At 32.4% G+C, this 24,682-nt stretch overlaps 3 protein-coding genes across 3 annotated transcripts; 2 read left to right on the forward strand and 1 right to left on the reverse strand.

The window, feature by feature from the left end:
* Nucleotides 1–2,312: 2,312 nt before the first annotated feature.
* LOC125211829 lies at nt 2,313–4,582 on the forward strand. Its single transcript, XM_048111767.1, has 2 exons — nt 2,313–2,493; nt 4,232–4,582. Exons 1-2 carry the CDS (start codon nt 2,347–2,349, stop codon nt 4,343–4,345), a joined length of 261 nt encoding a protein of 86 aa, XP_047967724.1. The 5' UTR covers nt 2,313–2,346; the 3' UTR covers nt 4,346–4,582.
* Nucleotides 4,583–7,452: 2,870 nt separating this feature from the next.
* On the reverse strand, nt 7,453–8,617 carry LOC125212011 (NAC domain-containing protein 83). The gene is made up of 3 exons (XM_048112011.1): nt 8,252–8,617; nt 7,885–8,141; nt 7,453–7,728 (listed from the first exon to the last, which is right to left on the reverse strand). Exons 1-3 carry the CDS (start codon nt 8,424–8,426, stop codon nt 7,486–7,488), a joined length of 675 nt encoding a protein of 224 aa, XP_047967968.1. The 5' UTR covers nt 8,427–8,617; the 3' UTR covers nt 7,453–7,485.
* A 9,174-nt stretch (nt 8,618–17,791) lies between these two features.
* LOC125209874 (F-box protein At5g07610-like) lies at nt 17,792–18,625 on the forward strand. Its single transcript, XM_048109451.1, has one exon. The coding sequence runs from the start codon at nt 17,792–17,794 to the stop codon at nt 18,623–18,625; it is 834 nt and encodes a 277-aa protein (XP_047965408.1).
* The last annotated feature ends 6,057 nt before the right edge of the window (nt 18,626–24,682 follow it).

Genomic DNA, 24,682 nt, shown 5'->3' on the forward strand with positions numbered 1-24,682 from the left:
TAGACTTCAAAATATTTACAATTACTATAGTACAAGAAACAAATTGCAAATAAACCTTTGCAGAATTGTTTTTTACAAACTTCAAAATATTTACAATTGCAATACTACAAGAAACAAAATGCAAACAACCTTTGCAAAATTGTTTTTTTCAAACTTTATAAATAAAGCACTATCATGTACGCTTGACTGAAGGTTTAAATAATGACTGAAAATAATAGGCTAGATCTTCAAATGCATCTGAAAGATATCATTATTTTTTAATGCTAGTACTATTTTGAATTGTTGACTTTGATCAATTATTACTCTATAATAACTTAACACCCAGGAGTAAAATAATGTGGAAATGACTTACTTCATTATATGGCCTCGTATGTTGACTGAAATGCAATAATATTTGGCGCTTAAAATATTTACAGAAACACATATTGTTTCTCCAAAAAAATTGCAACCCTAATTATTTTAATATTTTTAAAATTGTTAAGGAATGGGATTGCTCATGCGATTTAATTTGAGATCATATATATTTTTTGAACTTTAATTTAAACCCAAATCCTTCCCTGTAAAGTTTATTCAAGCTGAATGAGGTTGTGATATTATATAGTACTACAAAAATTAGACCAATTCATCATCGATACAAAAATATACTAACAAAATTCAGTGAAAGAGGTATCATTTAATTGTATTTCCATTATATATAAAAATAAAATCCATCATCGATACAATTAAACAAATTCCTGAAAAACTTTGAATATTTTTTATAGTCTGGCCGAACATTATTAATCACGCCTAATTTCGTTAATCGCGTTAGATGTTCAGCAATCTCGTTGAACTTTAATAGTATTAACTGTGTTCATATGTGCTTTGCAATTTTATTGAGCTGTATTAAATAATCATGCCTATTTATTTTGTTTCTAGTTTGAGTGAAACTAGTAATATTATTTACTCATATTTTTAATTGCAATCGCATGAGACATTCAGGAAGGTAATGAGCAATTAGTGTAAATTTAAATATTAGATCAATTGAACTCTTTCACCTAATAAATTTGTCTTTTAGAATTGGTTCTCTCATTTGTTTTTAAATAGAGTTGGGTCTTGATAAAATCTGTCCCGATCAATGAGGAAGTTGGATCTTATGGAGGTGGATGTAATCAACAATGATTTTTGGTCCTTGGAGGGTTGATATAGGATCAAGATCAATCGTGTCCAAACCGCACCAAATTGAAAAATCAAAATTTTGTGAAAATACAAATCGAATCGAACTATCCAAAAATTGAAATCCAAATTATTAAACCGATTCGAACAACAAAACCGAAATTGCATAAATATATCCATTAAAAAAAAAAAACAAAATCCAAACTACAAAAATCGAACTTTAAAACCAGAATGGCACAATATATCATAAAAAAAGTAAAAAAAATCCAAAAATTAATTTTCTAAAAAAACACAAAAATTACTAATATTATTACATTTATTATATGAATAAACACAAATACTAATATGAATCATACTCAAATAACACGAATTTTAATGTGTAATTAGTAAAGTAAGAACAAGATGAGGAAAAGTGGGGGTGTCAAAATGGATATCGGATATTGGATACCCGATATCCAAACCCGAAATATCGGGTAATTGGATATCCGATATCCGATTTTTCGGGTTTCGGGATCGGGTTCGGGTATAAGATTTTTGGATTATCGGGTATCGGGTTACCCGATATCCGATCGGGTATACCCAAATTACCCGAATTACCCGATTTTTTAAATTTTTAATTAATTTATTAAATTAAATATTCATTCTTTTATTTTAAAAAATTAAATATACTCTCAAAATCCTTCACTTTTAAGTCAAATTTAGGATTAATATTTGAATTGTGATGTTGATTATGGATGAATAATGGATGTTATAACTTATGAATTTTAATTTTCTTAAAAAATAATAATAAAAAAATATAAAATCGGGATTGGATACCCGAGTCAGGTATTTGGGTACCCGAAATTATTTTCGGAATGGATATCGGATATTAGATTTTGGAAAATTCGGGATCGGATACCCGAAATTTTCGGATCGGGTATCCGCTGATACCCGATTTGACAGGCCTAAGGGAAAGTAAGAAAGAGAGGAAAAATGTAACGGAAGTGAAGTTCGTTGATTATAGTGCCCCAATTATTAGTGGTGAGTAATTAGTTCAAAACTTTCGGTATATCCGAACCGAAAAACTTAAATTTGCCAAAAATTTAAACCAAATCGAATGGAGCCCATGATTTCTACCATTTGGGCTTGGCCCATACAATTAACACGATATGTAGAAAAAAATCTTCTTCTCTCTCAAAACAAAAAGAAGAAGCAATGTCGACGGCGTGGGGTGCATTTTTTGGGACGAGAGTGCTGGAGCTGGTGAAGAAACACGATTCCGGCGGCCTTGTTTGGAAGAGAATAAAGCTCACTCCCACCCGCAAAGCCAATGCCAAGAAACGCCTCCGTCGCGTTTGGCAGGTTCACCTACTTCACCTTTGTTTTTCAATTTAACCAAAATTAACCCTTAAATCAGCTCTTGTGAGAAATGGTTTTGATTAGGTTTCGTAATTTCTCGAAGAAAGGAATACTCATTTTGTATCTGACCTAATTTCTACTCTGCACACGAGCTGTTTGATGGAAGTCCTTAAAAATGACTTCACATAGGAGTAATTTTCTAGGGTTTTATATTTTGCTTCTGAAATTTGGAAATGTGTGCGTTCATCGGCTGTTATTGGATTGTTTAGATTGAGTGAACTACATCACTAGCTGCTGTTTGAAGATATGAGCTTGTAGATTGAATGCATGTTTTCTTCTGAATCATGGATTGTGCGTTGTATGATGACTGTGTTTGGACATTCAAAACTCTCAAGTGTGGTGAGTGTAATTATGTTCTAGCTGGCCGTTAGATTGATTAAAGCTCATGATGAATTTACGGCAATGCTTCTGCGAATTTGAGGATATTTTAAAACTAATTCCTGCTTTTCATCACTGCTCGTCGAAAAATTATGTTTGTGATTTTACTTACCACTGAAAGGAAATAGTCTGCCATAACCCTACTATTCAGAGACTGTTTGAGATCTTCAAGAACTGATTGTGCTTTACTTTTCCATCCTTTTATAATTGTGATGATTATGATTATCCATAGCATGAGCACTCTTTGCCTAGCTTGTTCACTAGCAGAGGGTTAAAGTGCCACACAGAAGTATAGTTGGGGTAAAAAATGTTATACAAACAATGTAAATCAATTTTAGCATTACAAAAAAATATAAATGTGTCTGGCGTTGTGGGATGGGGGGCTACAGCCTCCCCATCGGCTCATGAGGCATTGCCCCGAACCAACAGCTTAATTTCTTGATTCCGCGGAACATTTCATGTGTTGTAATTGTATTTATAAAGATCTTCTTGTTTACCTGAGTACTAGACTTATATATTTGCTGGTATTTCTCTTCAGTGTAATTTCCTGTTTCAAGCTATTGTTATGAATTCAAGGGACTTAAAATAACAGAGGAACTAGTTCTAATATTGAACATAGTTAAGTTAAGTGGGTGGCTTAAACCCTTGATCTCGTGTCTGTGCTTAGGTATGTTCAATAGTCAGTAAACTTAGCTTTAGTAGTCTATACTCTATACCTGAAGTCTACTGGTACTATTCAAGATTGAATAAACTCGAGCAGCACTAGTGACAGAGAAACAATGAAAGAAGAAAACTTAAATTTCATTTGGTATTGCTGGAAAATTAAAGTAACATAATCAATAATTGAAACAAGCAGAAAATACCAACTTTACAAGGCAGGGCTGCCCAATTAACTATGTTGAACACTCCATTGAAAGGTAGGGCTGCCCAATTAACTATGCTGAACAAGGGTGGGAAAGGTAATCAACAGTCAACACCTAAAACATTATTCAGATTATAATCTTATAAATATTGGATCAAATAAAATAAGTTAAAGGTAGAATATCATGTCCTCTATTTGATTTCTGGCTGCATCTTCAGCTTTCCTACATCAAAAAGGATTCCACCCCCCCCCTCCCCTATCAAATAGTCTAATGGCATCAGATAAAGCACCACTACCCCTCAGATACAATTTTGATCTGTAGTTATGATTTGTATGTTCCAGTAAATTTGAGCTCTGATTTTCTTTCTTTGTTTTGTTCTTAAGTGTTTAGGGGGGAGTTTCTCATGTTTTCTAGTTTTAATTTAAGTATCTTCTTTTCAGAATGAGGCTGTTTTGCGGGCATGCTCCGAGACACCTCCCCAAGAAGTATCACAGGCTGAAGGTAGCAGAAATATTGTAAAGGATAACCAAAGCTCCCAAGGTCAGACGAAATGAGTAAGGGATTTAAGCAAGTATAACAAGGGGACTAGGAAGAGTAATACCATCTTTGTGCTTCAAACTGCATAACAAAGTTTCGATATTCTTGAATTTTCCATATTGCTTAGTTTAAGCCAACAACATGCATCAGCTTGTAGTATTTTCCATCTATGTCTCCTTTGGTCTTGTTTTCACTGTCAAACGATAAATTCTACAGCTACTCGCTATCTATTTACATTGGGTTGCTTTATCTTAGAATTTCGTGATTCATTCGTGTATTGACTGCTAGTGCTTTACTAAAAGATGCCCCTTAAGCTGAAGCAACCTTTAGATATTTACATGCTGCACTTACAGTCACAGGAAGAAGGAAAGTTCATTATCCAACCGAATAAGTGGTCCGTCTTAGATATGACATAGTCACTGCTGATGGATATAAAACGACCGAAAGGTTAAATTCCATAGCAGTCCCTTTCTTTCCAGAATACTGATGCTAACAGCTTTTATAGTATTTGCTTTGGGTAGACTTATATGTTGATGAAGATTGAAGATGGCCCTTTTATTTGAATGTGGGTAAAGAAATCAGATGTCTCTGTTGCAGAGATTCTAAGCAACCTTCATAAAAACAACTTATTTTTGAGCAAACAAAAAACACTAGCTGTTTGAATTGTTCAACTTGCATAATTGGAAAATTATGCACATTCCTTGTCTGCAACTTCATCTTTGTAATAGACCAAACTGCCCCTTCCCCCACATCTAGTGGGCCTACCTTTTATTGCTGATTGACCTAATATGGTGATGCTAGTTTTAATATTTCATTTATGTTTGTGCCCCACCACTAACCTCCCTCCACGTCACACACAGTTAGTCAGCTGCACGAATTTTCTTTTCATGATATTATTATAATTTTCTTGTCATGGGAGAGTGAATAGTGATTTCATTTTCTGAAACGAGTTATATTTGTTGGGACGGACTGAGAAAGAAAGTGAATCATAATGAATCATCTTTGCTGAAACAGATGGAGTATTGTTCTTGGAGGAAGGGGCAATTTGGTAACTCTCATTAGCATTATAAAATAGGCCATTTTTGGTTCTTGAAGTGTTAGTTTTAACTAGTTAGATCACATATTGAATTTAACTAGCTGCAAAAGTTGTCAGCTAGGCTTTGTAGTGCAAGTTAGGGATTCTAAATGTGGTCTCAATTTGAGCAATCGATGATCAAATCAATCAAAATTGCTGTTTTAAGAGAAGAAGTTCGACTATTTTTTACCAGATAGAATTGCTAACAACAATAGGGTCAATTCCAATATTCCATCGATGATTAATTACATTACCCTACTTTTTACAAAAACAATTGAAAACGTTATGTGGATAATTTGCAATAAAAAATGCCACCTTTCCTTTCTATCTTTCAATGAGAAAAGACATGAAAATGAAATGTATGGAAAGTGATAATAAACTTATAGAAAGGGTGACGTGAAGAACTCCAACAGCATTAGATAATTCTGCACCATTGTCACAAGGAACTTTGGTCGGCAATTTTAATACTTTGGTGTTCTGTTTTTATGTGTTTTTTTAGTATATTTTTCATTTTTTGCTTTTTTTTTGGAGAATTTTCTTCCCTTAGTACAATTTGCTTAATAATTGTGGACAATTAATCCCTCCATCACCCACTTGTCACATACCATTTTCCTTTCATTGATCTCATCAATCATAAGCCCTTCCGAAACTATCCAAATTATCGCACAACATATCTACTATGTGACACTGACTGATTTAAAAAACGAAACTTGTGAGGTGAAAATTCTTGATCAACCTTCTAAGCAACTAGTAATTTTTTTTTACTAAACGACCTTAAAACAACAACCTATGCTTTGCTTCAGATATGAGCATATCTTGCCTCCCTCTTCGTTTATTTTGTCTTGACTTCCAATCATCGTAGTATCATTTTGCATGATAGAAAGAAAAAGGGTTGAGTTATTGGCAGAGTTAATGGAGTTTTCCAGCAATATTTATGAACTGACAATAGAGTCAATCGATCCCACCTAAGTCCGTCCATGTGCCTCGCAACGTAAAAACACTACTTACATTAAGATGTTACTAACGCCACGCCATTTTTTTGGATGGAGGGAGTATTTTGGTACTCTAATATAAAAATATATTTAAGGTGAGTCAACTACTACTACTATGAGGACTTTGCATGTCCGATGCTTGTACGTAACGTAACATACTAGTCTATTGCATTGAATTCATTAATCAATACTACTAGTATATTATTATAAGGTGCAAAACACAAGAATTAAATTAAACTTTGCCGTGCTCAATTTAGATTTGTGTCCAATCAAACATGGCCCAAAGAATTGAAATAAAGGATGGGTTAGCCAATCAAAGTAATTAAATAAAATGAACTAACTTGTGGGAATTGATTGCCTCTCAACTCACCTACTGGTCCTCTGTTTTCAATGTTTAGTTATTTCTGTTCCCCTAATAAAAGAAGCTTCATTTCCTTACAAGAATTTTCAAATATTTTGGAATCCTAAATTAATATTTGATCGATTCAATGTGGGATTTGATTCTTGAAATATTTGCCTTTTTAGGTTCCATGGAATCCAATGCAAAGGTCATGTGACGTACAATTTTCAAGGATAAAAAAATATTTAGGGAAATTTTAAGAATTTGAGAGAGTAACAAAATGATATGGAAAATTTTTGAGTGGTAAAAAATTAGCTACTTTTTGCTTTTTTACATGCTTCAATTTTTTCCCCATCTTTTAACTTTTGCCCATTCTTGAATAATGTTTTTTGCTTATGCATGGCGAAAGAGTTGAAATGTATTGATGATCAATAATGATTCTTTATTTACTAGCTGATCACATTAACACGAGACCTTTGGACTATCAATTAGAGAAGAACATTCTCAAAGTTGATTTTCGACAGAACTTTATAGTCTTTATTTCTCGTATTCAAAATGTTAAAAGAAGAATTTTTCTAGGATGATTTAAATTAAGTTATATGGTGAGTGGTCTATGTGACTTATTTTGAGGCACAATAATGATGTAATTAGTGGCTAATTAATCCTTTTGATGGAGTGCAAGAAAGTTGAGAGAGATTACTTGATTAAAAAGAAATATTGGGAGAAAAAGAAAATTTATACACTTAAAAATTAATTACTAGAAGACTGCTTCCTTGTAAAAGTAGATGGAAAACTACTACAACTACTCCTTTCTTCTTCTTCTTCTTCAATCTCCGAAGAAGAAATCTGCGTGATTCCACTTGATCCAGAGCTACAATTACCGTTCAAATCTGCTCTCCCCTTCGCCATGAAATCGTAGAACACCGGCGCCGGAGCTTCTCCGGCCTTGTTGCCCCTCCTCTTTAAAAATACTCTGCACAGAACCCAGCTTTCCTGCAACAAAATTAACGTGTCGTGTCAGGTTAATTGATTCGTATTCCTTTTCGAGATGTCCCAAGTTAATTGATTCATTTTCTTTGAAAAAAATTATTATTATTTTTTTAATTTTAAAAAAGAAATGTCTCAACTAACGAAAGAGGGGAGGCTGACCTTGGGCGGCGGGGCGGCGGCGGTGGTGAGGCGGTACTCATGCATGATCCAATCTGTCCGGCCGCCTTTGGGCGGCTTGCCTCTGTAGAAGACAAGTGTTTTCTTCATCCCGACAACTTGGCGGCTCGTGCCCACGATTTGCTTGTCCAAACCGGTCGCTTTCCAGTAGCCGGACACGGTGGCCCGGTTCGACCGGTTTCCGGTGGGATACTTTGCTTCTTTGGTGCTGAAGAAGTACCTCTCCTTGTCTGAATCTCCTGTAATAATGATAATGATGATGATGACGTGGATGATTAGACGCTTTTAAATTTTTTTTTTTTTTTAAAAAAGAGGATAAATAATGGTTCCCGATTTATTAATTAATTACCTGGCAAATCCCAGGGGTCGGCCTTGCAGACATCGAATTCGGAGATGATGGAGGCGGGGATGGGATGGGAGAGTACCTTGCGCTTTAAGTATTGTACCACGAGCTCTTCGTCCGTGGGGTGGAACCGGAAGCCCGGTGGCAATCTCAACGCCTCATGTTTTATTACTTTCTCCATAAATTTCTCACAAGAAAAAAAGGTTTTGATTGATCAAAGCCTTTGGGCCTCAAAGGTGTTTTAGTGTTGTGAGTGGTTGAAAATGGTCATGCACAAACATTCAATATATTACAAGAAGAAGAAAAAGGGGAGGGAGAGAGAGAAGGGGGGAGAGAGGGTTGTTTGGTGAGTTGAGAATTAAGGGGGAAAGTTGGGGTGCTTTATAGTGATGGGGGGTTTTGAAGGGAATAAAATAGTGTGAGGGATGCATATGGCGTGAAGTAGACTCAACAAAAGTTGGAGCTACACAATAACATGGTTTGTTTTCCTATTTTAAAAAGGTTTCACATTTCTTCCATGACCAAAGTTTGCTTCTTGTATTGGAATTTATAACCGCACGGTTAAAATAACCAATCCCCAACGTTTCGACTATGTCTCTCTCTCTCTCTCGTGTGTTTGGTGGGATAGATTTTGTCTAGATTAGCTTATTAATATCGGCCAAATAGTGTTTGGTTGCCAAGATTGATAAGAAATCGGCTTAGATTTAATTCATTGTTTCTCTTGTGCTTAATAATCGTGGCATTTTGCCGTGATTAATCTTCTCAATGTACAAAGAGGTAGAAAGGGGAATGACATGGAATGGTGGACGGAAGGGGGCGGTGACAATGTTGTGCAAGAATTGACTCGAGGAGGAGGAATTGAATCGCGTGCCTGGGTTATGAGGCTAGGTAGGGAATTGAGCTGCGTGTGGTCTGAAATCACGCCCTGTGTGGGCAAAATAAAGCGGTGCTAGGGCTAAAATCTAGTTATGTGCCTAGTTCGAGCAAAACAATGATAGAGGCTAAACCTAAGTTATCTAGACTTTATTTTAGCAACGTGGCCAAACTAGTCCTTCGTTGCAAAAAATAAAAAAACATCTTTACTACAGAGAGTAATTAACTTGTATTTTATCATGACTATGTTGGGTCTTAAATAGTGTGGTTAGGACTTAGGAGAGGTGTGATACTCTTTATCCAATAATTAATGAGATGAATTAAATGGGTAGTAAATGAAAAACGGTGGTGGGGGTATATTGGGGATTAAAATGGTTGCAGCTCCGTAAGGGTGAGGTCAGTGCACCCTAGATCATGCGAGCTCACGAGCACCTTTATTTAGTTGTGGCGCAAACCAAATTACCAAATTACCCTGCTTACAAAATTACCAAATTTTCTAGATTTGTAATAAAAGTATTTATTTTTCTTAAATCAACAAAAACTGGAAGCAGCAACTGTAACTTACGTAAGATACTTACACAAACATACTTATGAAATAGTCCAATTGGACTCATAACTATTCTTCGTGACATTTTATACTCTACCCAACGTGCGCATGATTTTTGATAGAAATCGAGCTTTTTTAGTGTTGTTTTACCTTTAATAAAATCTGTTTCAAGATTTAAAATTTTCATTTGATAAAAGAAATACATATATATGTGTGTTTAATTTTTCATTTTTATTCGTACATATTCATATAGTCCCTACACTGTTTCTGCTTTATATCAAACTAAACATTAATTTATCTATATCCTATACTATATTGTAGCATGCTTATCATATTTCATCTTCAAATATTAACTGTAGTAGTAGGACTATCGTACTAGCCTACCAAAAATAATTTTATAGCTATTCATGCATTGAAAAAAATAACTACTTCGCGTGACTTTTGTTTGATAAGTAGAATGTAATAATTGTTAAAATATATAAAGTACAATATAAGTAATTGTTAAAATATAGGAACTACAATATGATAATCCTCAAAATATAGCTATTATCACCTTTTACGCTTGTAATAAGTACTTACTACTAGCTCATCACATTATCTTGCAGGGCAATTAAACATAAAAAAATGTTGTAGATAAACCTGATATTTTATAGAATAGTTATATGTATTTTAAAAATAATTACATTACTATATAAATAATAGGAGTATATTAGTAATATATTTATTAGTAGTACATTTATTTCGTAAAATGCTTAATTAGACTGCTAAAAGACACAAAACCAAATTTTTTACTTTCTCTGTCTCATTCAAGATATTAACATTTTTATTTTATTACAACTAATACGTCATCTTTTCATATATTCCATAGAATAAAATATCAATAAAAGAGTAATATCGTCATTATGTTATCATGTGATAATTTTCGTGGGTGTTTTTTTATATCAACATTGTGTATTACAAATATCAACAATATCAATACAAGGACAAGAAAATATCAACACATTTTTATTGAGATTGGACATGCATAATATTGAGATTTTGCCTACAATATATTGAGATTTTTTGTTGCATTTGTTGATAAAAGCTGCTTATCAACATGTACGAAAATTGAAATATAATTTATCAAATTTCATCACCCGAACATCGTCGGAACATATGCAATTGAGATCTCGTTGGAATCCTTATTAAATTATCTTTAATTTGATATATTTTTTGCGAAAAAATAATTTAAATTGAGAGAGTTACGTAAATTTAAAGATTTGAGATGATTTTAAGGAGAGAGAAAGTAGTTAGTTATAATTACTACATATAGGATTTGACATTAATACCCTTTTTAATTTAATTAATAATTATTTAAATTTAAAATATATTACACTTGGCATTATATTAACCACAAGATCTTCTAATCTAATGGTTGAAAATTGATCTCAATTTGGGATTGGTAATTAGTTAGCAATTGATTACATCCCTCTATTTGCTTACTATAACATCTAACTTAATACACTAAACAATTCCATCTAAAATCTAGTCTCACTAAAAAAATGGTCATTTTAAATGGAACGAGGTACTTATTTTTTTGAATAACTCTAGTTATGGGGAAAAGACCATATATTTGCTATGAATTTTTAGGTTGGCATGTATATGTGATCTCTTGGAATATGATAAAAGTTTTTTCTTTCACAAAGAAATAGTTGTAAGCAATCCCACTTTAGGATCAAATAATTGGTTCATGATTCTAGTAAGTGACAATCCAAGATAAGAAAAATAGCTGTAAATACAAATACAATAAGTGATTCGTCGACAAATATTTAGTGTGCACGTCATGATTTACCAAGTTATAAAATTTTTCTAATTAATAAAAATAAATTTAGTATATAAGTAAAATTTTGATTTTTCTTACAAAGAATAAGGGCAAAGGCAATAATATGCTTTTCCAAGTTGGGTCCTCTTGAAAATGACAATGCGTTTAAGATTCTTCACAAACGGTCTCCCCTTTTATTATCTTATCTTTTATTCAAATGGTGGAAAAGAAAGGGCATTTTTTTGGGGAACTTTGTTCCCTTCTCCCTTTGCAATTATTGAGTGCACAATAAACTCCAACAGTGTTTATAAATCATTGTATTTAGAAAAAAAAACATTTGGATTTGGATTTAAGGTCAACGAAACACTAGTGATCATGAGATGTGGTTATAATGAAATCGCTTATATATATTACAGAAAACCATTTTTGTTGGATCGGTATTTCGTGGAATTAATGTAGAACTGAAATGAGTGGTGGATCCACATGGACGAGAGGGGTACGTCTGTACCCTAAAAAAGCTCAATAATGCACTGAGACCCTTTTTAAGACGAAGAAAACTTGGTGATGTGGTGGTAGAACTCTGTGTACGTGTAGATTAGGGTTTGATTCTTGTTAGTTCATTTCACTTTTGCTTATTTTTTTTGATTTCTTTGCTTTGGGAAATCATTATATTTAATATTTCTTAGCATATGAGTTTAGTTAGATTATATAATTATTTATTCTACCTTCAAATCAAAATTTTTGAATACGATTGGGACCGCCGGTCTTTAATTGGAGCGGGCCGGTTTTCGTCCCCGCCAATATCCCAAGTGCATCCACAACGACGGCACCCACGTTGGACCGAAGAATAAGAGACAAATCAGGCGATGGCCCATCTCAAGATTTCACAAAATCTTCTTGTCTCACTATTCTCCATCACACTAGCATTATTTACAAACAGACGACAATATGAAATGACTTATATGCCCTTGAAATGGTAAGTCATTTTCATTCTTATAATAGGAGTAATAATTATACATATTATTTAATAATAATATTATTATATGGAATTATGATGAAAGTCTGAACAAATTTTAGGCGTCAAACCCCTCAAACCTTCATTTTAAATATCGTTGAGCACATTGTGATTTAACAAATTGTCCACGAGTACAAGTTGGAGGTGTGCAAATGGCATATAACACAATTATATACTAGTATTTGACATTTCATTTAATCATGTTAATTAGCATTTTGATGTGATGATCATAAACCGAAATTATTTTTAATCTTTTCTTAAACCCCTTTTAGTTCTCAATACCTCTTAGCGTTAGTGTTGGTTCAGTGATAATGGAATTAAGATTGATCTCATGTATATTTCTTCTACTATATATGGATAATTTATTGTATTACTTAGATATTTGAGTAAAAATTAAAAGCTCTTCATTAAATTAAATTATACAATATTCATAAAAGTCAATGATAATTCAGAAGGCTAAGCTAATATTGTGAATTCCTTTCATACAAAAGGTACAAAACTAATCATTTGAACTCGTTACAAAAAGAATACTTGACTTTCTCATGGGTGTTCATAAGATGCAGATTAATCACAAAATATTGAATAAAAATAATTTTTAAACATATAATATTAATAAACATCAATTAGGCAGCCAATGAGAGTTGTCTACTACACGCACATACTAAACAAATAAGAGAATAATAATGTCGTCGATTGAGTGAAAGAAAGCACGATTATTATTTTTTAAAATAAAAAGTCCCACATTAAAGTTAGTGAAAAAGCATGATCAAATTCTCTCTCTTTTTTAAGGAAAAAAATTGCCCATGTAGTTGAAACAAGAGAATCAATGATGTCACGAGAGATAAGAACTCTTGATGCTCATCTTTTTATCTTTGGAAACTTACTTGATAAGCAACATGCATGTTTAAATAATTTCAAACAAAATTTCATTACTAATTTAAGGGATTACCACTATCTAATGTGTCTTTATATTCTTAAACTGTGGTAGTAGTTGAGACACAGACTAACAAAAGTGGCCAAAAATTCTTCATGTACTAGACAAAAAAATTTACTACTTAAATTATGGTGGGATAACATTAATTGGATCCCATGTCACTAGTGCATTATTGTAAAGTTTTTTTATACTATGACACAAAACTCTCAAGAAAACAACTTATCGACTAGGCAGCAATTAATCTATCTAAAATTAAAACAAAAATAAGGGGAAAAAAAAGGTACGACAAATTGTCGTTACCTGTCAATCTTCTTCCACCAGAGAATAGCAACCTCAATGCAAGTCAAAACCGAATAACAATTTCTAACAAAATCTCAAAACAGATAATGAGTGCCGCGTGCCCAAGCATAAAACATGGACCACACATATTGAGCGTTGTCTATCCAAACATAATAAATCAGCCGATAAACAGTGGAATAAAGCCTCAAGAAAAGAAGAGAAGAACACAAACAAAAAAATTACATCACGACTCTAATATGCACCAATAGCAATATTTAGAAATCGATCAAAGAGGATAAAGCCTTAAAGAGCGATACCTAATATCGATGCATCATTATGTATGCAATATTGTAAAGTTCTGAGTAATTTTGAACTTTGAAATGGACCATATAAGTTTTCGGTTACATTTTTGTACTAATCTAACTTTAATGTTTTTTTTTAAATACATAAAAAAGACTCGAGACTAGAAAAGGCGAGTAAATATGTCAAACGAACAAAACTCACTAACAAAAGAAAGACAAAAACATCTGCACAAATGTTATGAATTTTTTAGGGAGAATTTGGGATGGAAAATAATTAATGAGGTTGAAATGTAACAACGTGGGACAGGTTGTCATGTAAGTTGAGTTGGATTCTCAAACATTGAATATTGGCAAGGGTTATTGGTTTCGTAGGGAAAAGGGACACTCTCCATATTCCTATTTCTCTTTGACATATTATATGAATAAAGTTAATTTAGATGTTTGGAGGGAGAGAGGCAAAAAGTAATATAGTATAAATTAGGAAAATGCTCATAATATTTTTGTGGAAACATTAGAGTGAGAATCCCACAAGCAAAGAGCAAATTGTCGATGGAGAGAGAAAGAAAGAGAAATTGCGGCGGAGGGTTTTCATTTCCTAAGTTGAGATATACGTTGTTGGTTTGGAGGGGTCAATGGAGTTTGCGTATGGGTTGTTGAAGAGAGAAACATAAACATGAAGAGCATTTTAAGGAGATTAAGAGAAGAAAGAAAGGTCAAACACCATCTAATTATTTGTCTTTTCTATCGCCCTCATGTGAAAAATTAATTGAAATGTATAATAAAAATCAAATTTCTAAGAAACATTATTGATTTGAGGCCCGATCAACGCCCCGTATCTAAAGTCAGAGCGTAAATCAGATGTGGACTCATACCTGTATCGTGTGGGACAACTCGTACTGCCTCATACCCAATATGGCATAGTAGATGTTACACTTGAGAGATGATATGAGATTTTAAGAGATGTTATTTTGTGTGTTAAGTGGTGAGAAAAAAATATAATTTTATAATTGATGTGAGAAGGAATTTTTTCTAAAAGAGGAAATATGACATTTTTTGTGGGACAAACTAAAAAAGAAAGTGTGACATCTACTATGAGACAGAAGAAATATATATTAATAAGTCAAAATAAGGTATGACTAAATTGTAGCATTGTATACTCACAAAAATACCCTTCCACCAGCTAAGACAATCATAGATTTTGGTATGATTAACTAGGGCAACCAAAGCATTGTAGGGTCTCATTTAATTGAAGATATTATTGAGTGAAAATTGCACTAGGAAAAGAGAAAATGATGCGCAAAGAATGTCAATCATTTAAGCATAATGCTCATTCCATTGTGTTATCATTACTTGTGTTTTTAACTTTCCTCAATAATTATAACCTCACAAAGAATAAATGATATCATTAATATTTAGTTGGTGGTAGGAGTGGCATATTTAGAAATTTTGTTAGAAGTCTAACAATTAATTACTATGAATTTAAGTCTCAAAATTCGAACGCATAAAAGAAGCATCAGCTTACTGTTTTACAAGTAATGTTTTTTTAAATAGAAAACCAATTTCATTTGCAAATATTCAGTAATCATCAGCAAAAGCTGAATATGCTAAAGAAAATATAACTAAATTAGGAAGCCAAAATAACAATAAAAAAGATCAATTAAACCATTAAAATAAGGTTATTCTAGAAGGAAGAAAAACAATTAATAATTTCTAAAGTCGCAATGATGCTTTGTTGACCAAAGGTACCTCTTTATTTTATTTTTTTGATTGAAGCAACGCATTCATGATTATTTTATTTGTAAACATGTAGTAGTAGAGATAGTTTAGATTACTACTAGTAATTTTGATAAAAATACATTATTAAATCGTATATATATAATATTCGATTTATTGAGCTATTATTATATTTCTATATTTAATATCATTCGATTCATAGAATGATGAGTTTGCTAACTTTTTGATTTGGTTATCTAATTAAATAAAATAAATACTGGTTTTATGTAATGAAAAATACATTATATTGCTATTCAATTTATCTATATTTCAAAAAAAAGGAAAACAAAAAAAGTCCCAACATTAACGTACTTCAGTTGTACTGCTAACATCATTGTGTACCTAAATGATTCATATGAAGCAACACATTTCTTCTGATTTCAGAAAATTGGATTGAAACTCCTAATTATCACAAAAAGGAAACAAAAGGAGTTGAGTGGCTAATTTATTACATTACCAAGTAACAAATATTGGTAATCTGTAACAATAATTCGTTTTCATAAAGTTTAGTCGTGATGATGCATTAAAAATGAAGTAATTTGATACTCGAACTATATTTCTTGTCTGATTACTAAGCAATAGTTTTGTTATGTAAACAAAATAAAAAATCAATGAACCCCCTCAAAAGTGAAATTTGATTAAAATTGAAGTAAGTTGTATAGGAATATATTGAAACCAAACATTACTGAGGAACGTTGCACTACATCGTCTTGATTAAATTCTAATTATGATTAATATGTTTTAATGTATTTTAATTAAAATAATGCATTTTACATTCACATGTTTGCCAACATTATTAAGTGGTCACAAATAAAAAAGTATAGTTAATTCATATTGAAATAATCATTTATAGTAGGTGTGGGTAAACGGTTTTCGGTTAATCGGTTAACCGAGAAGCGAACCGAAACCGGTCGGTTATCGGTTCGGTTCGGTTCCGATTTTAAGTTTTGCTAAAAATAATGATAATAATAATAATAGTAATAGTAATAATAATAATAATAATAATAATAATAATAATAATAATAATAATAATAATAATACTGTAATTTACTTCTAAATTTTGTCAAAGTCTCATATTGCAAATTTGCAATGTCAAAAAAGTCTTTTTTAATTTGAATTAATTTATTATGGTGTAGGATAAAATTGAATGATTATGACTAAAATGCAAAAAAATATGATAAAAAATTTGACGTTTTCGGTTTTACAATCATGCAGAAATGCGTAGAATTGAGAATACACAAAATCAATTAACAATCTTTGTGAGAAAATTTCAGAATTTTATATATTATAGATTGAATCATTGAATTGAATGATTGATCATTGAAGGATGGCCGTGAAATAGTTAATTCAACTTTTGGTGATAAACTAATAGTGTGATTAGGTGTAGGTTGAGTTATCTATCACAACCTTAATCATGCAAAATAAACATTTGAATAAGTTAAATCAATTCGGTTAGTTCGGTTATAACCGAGAACCGACCGATTCTAACCGAGTCGGTTAATTAAGTAACTGAACTGAGTCGGTTAATTAAGATCGGTTCGGTTCCGGTTATTTTTTTGAAGGCATTTTGGGGTCGGTTAACCGACAAGTCGGTTCGGTTAATAACCGAACCGACCGAATAACCAGCCCTAATTTATAGTAGTATGTATTTTGGTAACATAATTGTACAAAATGTTTCAAATTTATGCAGAAGAGAATAGTTATTTGTCGAAATTTATAAAGGCATTCCTTTACATAAATCTTGCAGATTTTTTCCTGATTTTGATCCATAAAAATAATGAAATTGCTTTTCTAGATCTAGAGAAAATATTATTTAATGTCATGTAGGTTTGCTAAAACGGCCCAAAAATAGCCCGGCCCAACACCCACGGGCCACTTTAATCAGGGGTTCATTTCCTTTAAAATATTTTCAAGAATTTTTATGCCTATTGAGAAAATATGATTCTACTTTTTGAGAATTTAGTCATTAGATGATCATATTATTGTGAAATATTTTTATTTAAGGATTTATTTAATGGCCTGATGCTGATACCATCTTTTAGAGACTATCCAATAGAGAGTTTCCTTGTTTACAATCCGACCACTAGGCTGTCAAGAAATGTGAGTGCGACCAATGCTAATAGTGTTGTGGCATTTGCCTTAGCTTTTGATCCTTCAAAGTCGCCCCATTACAAGCTTGTATTCATTACGGCAACCACACTCTTTTGCACCAATCCTCATGATCAGATACATACTTACCAGATCGAGGTTTATGAATCAGAGATTCACGCCTGGAAGCTCAGGTTGGGACCATTTACGTTCCCTAAGCAGCTTTCCCAGTGTGGCGAGTGCTGGGGTGCGGGTGTGTATTGTAATGGCTCGATATACTGGGAGATGTGTGATAACATCGTCTACTATGATATTGCTCAGAATGAATTCAAAACTTTCTCTATGCCTCATTATCAATCTTACAAGGCAGGAGAATTCATCAGTGGGAGCATTTCCTGTCTCCAAGAGGCAAATGGTCGTCTATACAAATCTAGATATCTCAGAAGGGACGACAGTATTCTATCAATTGAGGTGTTTGAGTTGGAGATGAATGATGATCGTTCTTCTTCATGGCTATTGAGGTACGAGGGAACAATTTCTCATCATGAACCTAGCTTAGCTTTTCAATTGAGATTCATAAAGGGATCATACGACACTGAGATGTGCAGTGCAGTGTTCAATATTTACGGAAAGATCATAGCCTACAGTTTCCTCGACAGCAGCTATAAGCTGCTTGTTGATATGAATCGCCATCCAATTCCCATTAGTTTTGGTCGTCATGGTTCTAGTAAAATGTATGAATTTGTTGAATGCTTAGCTGTGGTTTGATGCAACTCAGACTTTGATGATATTACTATGTAGATTATGGCTCTATGTTCAAGATCTTTGGTTTGGTGTTTGCTAAGTTATGTCTTATTGCAACATTTTGTATTTTCTTACGTTGTATTTATGAACATTTTGTAATATTTGCATCAATGTTCTTCAGATGCAGGCTTTTGAAACATCCCTCTGTACCACTGCTCACTCTATCTGATAAATTTGGAGACATATCTGACATAGAAAAACACATAATATAGTTTAATGTGTTGTTTGAAGAAAGTACATACTACATAAACAAGAATTTTAGTTACACATAATATAGTTTAATGTACTGTGTAACTCACATTATCATGCACTTCTCTTAACAAGGTTATGGATTCTTCAACTAAGCCATCTAATTCCCCAGGTATACATTTTCTGATAAAGTTATAATTATTTGTGGACACCAGCCACACATCTAATTCACCAACCATTTAACAAGAAAAGCCAAAAACCACTGTAGATACATACTCACCATAGATGCAGTCATGGAGATCAGGTAGCTTCACAATGAGATAAGCCTTCCGCGGTTGATTATGCGACTTGATTCTGCGGTTGTTAATGCGACAAGGAGAGGCAAATTGTGTTTAAAATTTGCTGGGAAATCCATCCGCTAGATTTGGGACTAAAACCGAGCACCCTTCCAATGTGTTTAAAATATTTGTTGAGCATTTCGTACTTGCAAAATCAGACTAATCAGTTATCCACCGAGCACACATAAGGTGCTCGAACAATTTATTTTCGAGCATAGACAGTGCTCGGAAAGTCTCGTATATTCGAAGAAGTAATCGGAGTTATTGATTGTTGCTCGGAGTATGGTTGGAAATACCGTGCACTTGTAGTGCTTGGAGTTTTGTGCTCGCTATTCAACATTTTTTTTTAGTGTTGGTTGTATTTATTTAAGTATTATTTTACTAATTTCACATTTTGTATAAATAAAATAAAACATAACACATTTTGAGAAATTTTAAAGCAAGTTTTAAAAATTTAAATATTTTTTTTTAATTTGAAGACTCTATTTAACATAACATATAATATGTCTATTTTATATTAAAATTGAACGTCATGTTTTAAGTTATTTATATTATAAAATTAATCAATAAAGTGTTGTATTAGAAATCACATAAAGAGAATAATAAAGATTTTATTGGGTTTTTAGGCCAATCCATCGGGATTTCGGTTTAGCCATATATGGTTACGAGCTAATCGGGTGCAGGCTTATCGGGTTAAAAATTTTCAATTCTAATCCTATAAATTTAGCAAGCTATTTGAGTCAAGCTATTTGAGTCAACACACGAGTTGCGGGCTGCACTGACATCACTATTGGTAACTATTTGACAAAAAGTAGTTGTAACATAGGATTAATTTTTAAACAGAAAACGTTTAGTGTTGTACTCGTCATAGAATATTCTTAAAACAGGCCCAAATCTACAATTGTTAGCTAAGATTTGGTTGAAAGTGTGAATGGAGAAGATAAAAGTTATCTTGGGAACCGAACCGGCACTAACTATATTTTTAGTTAGTTCTATAGCGAACAAAGGGATTATGACTTATAGTTAGAGTGATGTATTCTTCTTTTACGAACAAAAACCCTAATTTACAAAACTATTCTCATTTATCACAAAAATTTCAATGCAAATGTTCTATCACGTACATTTATCGCGGAAGAGATCACCTCATGCATTGTATACTACATTACATAATACACCATTAATATATTGACAAGTGTATCTTATTTTATGGAAAGAAAAGCTATTTCCAATATAACCTCTCCATTAAGTAAAGAAATTAAATTACACTAAATATAAAAAACGTATATATTCAAATCAATTTCAGTTAATTATGCTTAATGTCAAAATAAAAAGAAAGTAATGTTGGATAACATTTTATAGAAAGAAAAGTTATTTCAAATAATTTTGTTTGCACTTCGTTTCTACACATCTTTTAGTTTCACTAATTCTCAACATATTTTAATAACTAATCTTGTTTCTCTTCAAAAGTTATCTCCTCATAATTTTGTTAGCTGCTATATCTATAATATATATGTATGTCTATTAATTTTTTTGTATTTTATACTAAAATAACATCGCAATTATTTAGTATTAGCAACATTAGTCGATATATCAGTAATTTTTGTATCATGAAATAAGTACAAATACATAGCAGGAATATAAAAATCAAAATATCATAAAAAAAAAATAATGGAAAAACTTCAAGTAACAAGAAAGAAAATAGTAGGAGTAGTACTACTAAAAAGTAAGAATATATTTAATATACAAAATTTTAAAGGTTCATAATTTATTTATTATAAACATAGCTTCTGCATACAATATGTTTGTATCAAACGATCATATTTGAGTTCTAGAAAAAACACAATATCAAGATAATAAAATTGATTGAAATTATTTTTTTTAATTAAAATTAAGCATAATCAACTTAAATTGATTTCAATAAATACGTTTTTGATATTTAGTGTAGTTTAATTTCTTTACTTAAGTGGAGAGGTTATATTGGAAATAGCTTTTCTTCCATAAAATAAGATACACTTGTCAATTTTTTAATAGTGTATTATGTAATGTAGTATACAATGCATGAAGTGATGATCCCTTCCGAAAAACTGGAATGATATCATTCTACCGAAATCTCGGATTTTGCAGTTTTGAAACGCATGTATAAAATCTTGTGTTTCCTATTCTACCCCCGTAATGTACCAAATCGACCTAATAATGTAACATGGACTATCACATCTCCTACTAATCTAATCCGTCCAACATTAACACTTAAGGAGGCAATAGAACCTTACACTAAATATTTGTAAAATATAAAACACATCTTAATCCGATGGGGATGTATTCAGGTCCTTACACTAAATATTTGTAAAATATAAAACACATCTCAATCCATTGATTTTTTCCATCTAGTGGCCGGTTTTTATGCCAATCGTAATTAATAATATTACTTTTAAAATACTAAAAGGTTAGTTTAGGCATATCCTCAATGCATCGGTTATACATTTCCCTTGATTATCTCCTTCCATTTAGACGTGTATTTCATGGTTGATTTATTTTGATTTTATTTCCTTTCTTAATCTCCTATCTACAGAAACTCACGCAGATTTATATATTCATTCGTCTCAACTCTTCAGAAACTCAGCGAAATAGACTTTAAATTTTTATATCTCCCTATACGTTCAGAAACTCGACCAACACAAGCAACAATAGAAGAAGGTAACGTCGATGTGTAATTTCAAGTACTCAACGTACATGAATTCTTGGTGTGTTGTTTAAATTCTCAACTTTGTATAAGAGCATCCGCAATGGTGCTTAGGCCAGCCATAGGCCAGCAATAGGCCAGCCATTCTCTCCCCTGCCACGTCAGCAACACTAAAAAATCCACCACTGCCGCATTTAGGCCGACATAGCCGGCCCGCAATAAAAATAATTCCAAAATATACTACATTTACGGAATTAAAATTACGATTAAATTATGGAATTAAATTTACGACATATACGGGAAAATCCATTCATTAACTAAAAACACATAATAAAAAAAAATTCGGGCTTCCACACACGAGCCACCTTGAATCTGTTAGAGATAGAGAAAATCGCGTTTATATAGTTTTTCAAAAATTAAGAAAAAGAATTAATTTTTTTTAAAAGAATTAAAAAAATTAAAAAAAAGAATTAAAAAAAAAACAAAATTCTGCGCTGGCCGATCGCTGGCCGATCGGGCCGCCACAATATGCGGCCAGCGCCGCAGCGATACGGCCAGCCCACGCCGATCGGCTCGCCGATTTCGCGCTGGCCGACTCCAATGGTTCGGCTAGCCGGTCGCTAGCCGACCATTGCGGATGCTCTAATATGCGTTCTTTTTATAGTCATGTTTTTGCCGGAAGTTTGTAGTTCCCACTAATTCACAAATTGTGTTTAATGTACGACCAACTGTTTGTAATGTACTTGTCATTTTTCCTTTTTTTTTTCGTGAGTGACATCTTGTAAATTTTCGAATGTAATGTACAATTTTAGGTGTATAATGTAGATTTTCTATACATAATGATGTAGATTTGATACCAGTCAGTAGGGATGTCAATCGGGCCAGCCCACCGGGTTTCGGGCCAGCCCTACTCGGGTTACGGGTCAATCGGGTGCGGGCTAACCGGGTTGTGAATTCTTTCGGGTTATAAAAGTTCAACCCTAACCCTAAAAGTTCGGGTTTCGGGCTAGCCCGGCGGGTTAATCGGGTTGCTACCGATAAGATTAACAAGCGATCAATCCAACAAATAATGATGAAAATTAGTTATATTCATAAAATGTAAAATATTTAATTATGATAAATTTGAGATATATGCTCAAACTCAATCAAAAACATGATCAAATACTAATATTTGAGATATATCGTGAAATTTTAATGCATATATTAGAAAATTAAATAATTTTTTTAAGTGAATTTGAAGTTTTTTATTTATTTATCAATTATTATATTAATAAATATTCAATATATAATTTGTATATTTAATATAAAAAATTGAAAGTTATGTTTTTAGTTACCAATGAAGTGTCAAATTAGGAGTAAAAAATAGAATAATAGAAATTTTATCGGGTTTTCGGGCCAGCCCATCGGGTTTTCGGGTCTGGCCCTAACGGGCCGCGGGTTAATCGGGTGCGGGCTAATCGGGTTTTAATTTTATCGGGCTGGAAATTTCCAGCCCCAACCCTATAAATTTGGCGGGTTATTCGGGCCAGCCCACGGGTTGCGGGCTACATTGACATCCCTACCAGTCAGTTTGCATGAATCATATGGTTCAATAAGAGCCGGAAGTTAAATCAATTCCCCTTTCTTTTGGGCACAGGAAATGGAGTTGGTAGTAGAGTAAATTTTTACCATAAATAGAAATGATTCAAGTGTATTGGGACACTCCAAAGTAGAATAGGGGTCTAATATCTTGAGACGGATGGAGTACTAATTTAATCCTAGCCAAGGTCTATTTTAGTGTATCTTAGAGTACTGTTTTCCGAGACTGAGTTCATCTTATTAAAAAAATTAATTTATTAAAAAATAAAAAGTAATTAATTTTTGTAATCGAATCAAAATGGAAAAATAGAAGTATTGATTGTGAGAGAGTATATTTATAAATGGAATTCTTACGTAAATAATTTCATTAATATCATAACATGATTCTCTAATTGTCAACCATGAGATAATGTTTGTAAATTCAATATTTAATAAATAGTAGAAAGCATTTTCACGTGGAATGCTAATGCCTTTGCTATATGTTCAATGCAAATATTACATTATCATCCTTAAATCCAAAAATGAGATATAAATAAATAGTGATCTATTAAAACTTTTATCATACATAATACATTGTCCCATATTAGTCTACCCTTAATATTTTGTGCTCATAATATCAAATTATTTGTAACTATAGGTACTTTTCTAGAATTTTAATCTATTGGACATTCGTAACTATTGTATACTTTTCTAAATTTATTAATATTCGTTAGAATATGAATATGATGCAAATTAACTTTCTTTAAACAAAATTTATTTTTAAAACTAATTCGTTCCATTCTTTATTTTGGGCATAATTGTTATCAAATCATACAACTTGTATTTATTCAAACGTTTAAAATGAAATACTGATCTATTGAAAAATAATTTTGATAAATAGAATAAGAAAAGCGGGTTTTTCCCAATTCTTGAATTTCCTATTATAAAACTGACGTTTCATTACTGATGTCATTCTATGACGTCAGATATGTAAGAACATTCTATGACGAGTACAACACTAAAGTAAATGTTTTCCGTTTAAAAATTAATCCTATGTTACAACTACTTTTTGTCAAATAGTTAGCATAGTGATGTCAGTGCAGCCCGCAACTCGTGTGTTGACTCAAATAACTTGCTAAATTTATAGGATTAGAATTGAAAATTTCTAACCCGATAAGTCTGCACTCGATTAGCTCGCAACCCTATATGGCTAAACCGAAATCCCGATGGGTTGGCCTAAAAACCCAATAAAATTTT

The sequence above is a fragment of the Salvia hispanica genome, chromosome 3 (genome assembly GCF_023119035.1).
Source record: "Salvia hispanica cultivar TCC Black 2014 chromosome 3, UniMelb_Shisp_WGS_1.0, whole genome shotgun sequence".
NCBI lineage: Eukaryota > Viridiplantae > Streptophyta > Magnoliopsida > Lamiales > Lamiaceae > Salvia > Salvia hispanica.

Excerpts from the sequence above, each read along its gene's own strand:
- LOC125211829 (XM_048111767.1), top strand. The coding sequence starts at position 2,347 with ATGTCGACGGCGTGGGGTGCATTTTTTGGGACGAGAGTGCTGGAGCTG. Across the intron at positions 2,494-4,231 it reads GCCTCCGTCGCGTTTGGCAG|AATGAGGCTGTTTTGCGGGC; the intron begins GTTCACCTACTT and ends TCTTCTTTTCAG.
- LOC125209874 (XM_048109451.1), top strand. The coding sequence starts at position 17,792 with ATGCTGATACCATCTTTTAGAGACTATCCAATAGAGAGTTTCCTTGTT.
- LOC125212011 (XM_048112011.1), bottom strand. The coding sequence starts at position 8,426 with ATGGAGAAAGTAATAAAACATGAGGCGTTGAGATTGCCACCGGGCTTC. Across the intron at positions 8,142-8,251 it reads CGACCCCTGGGATTTGCCAG|GAGATTCAGACAAGGAGAGG; the intron begins GTAATTAATTAA and ends TCATTATTACAG. Across the intron at positions 7,729-7,884 it reads CCGCCGCCCCGCCGCCCAAG|GAAAGCTGGGTTCTGTGCAG; the intron begins GTCAGCCTCCCC and ends ATTTTGTTGCAG.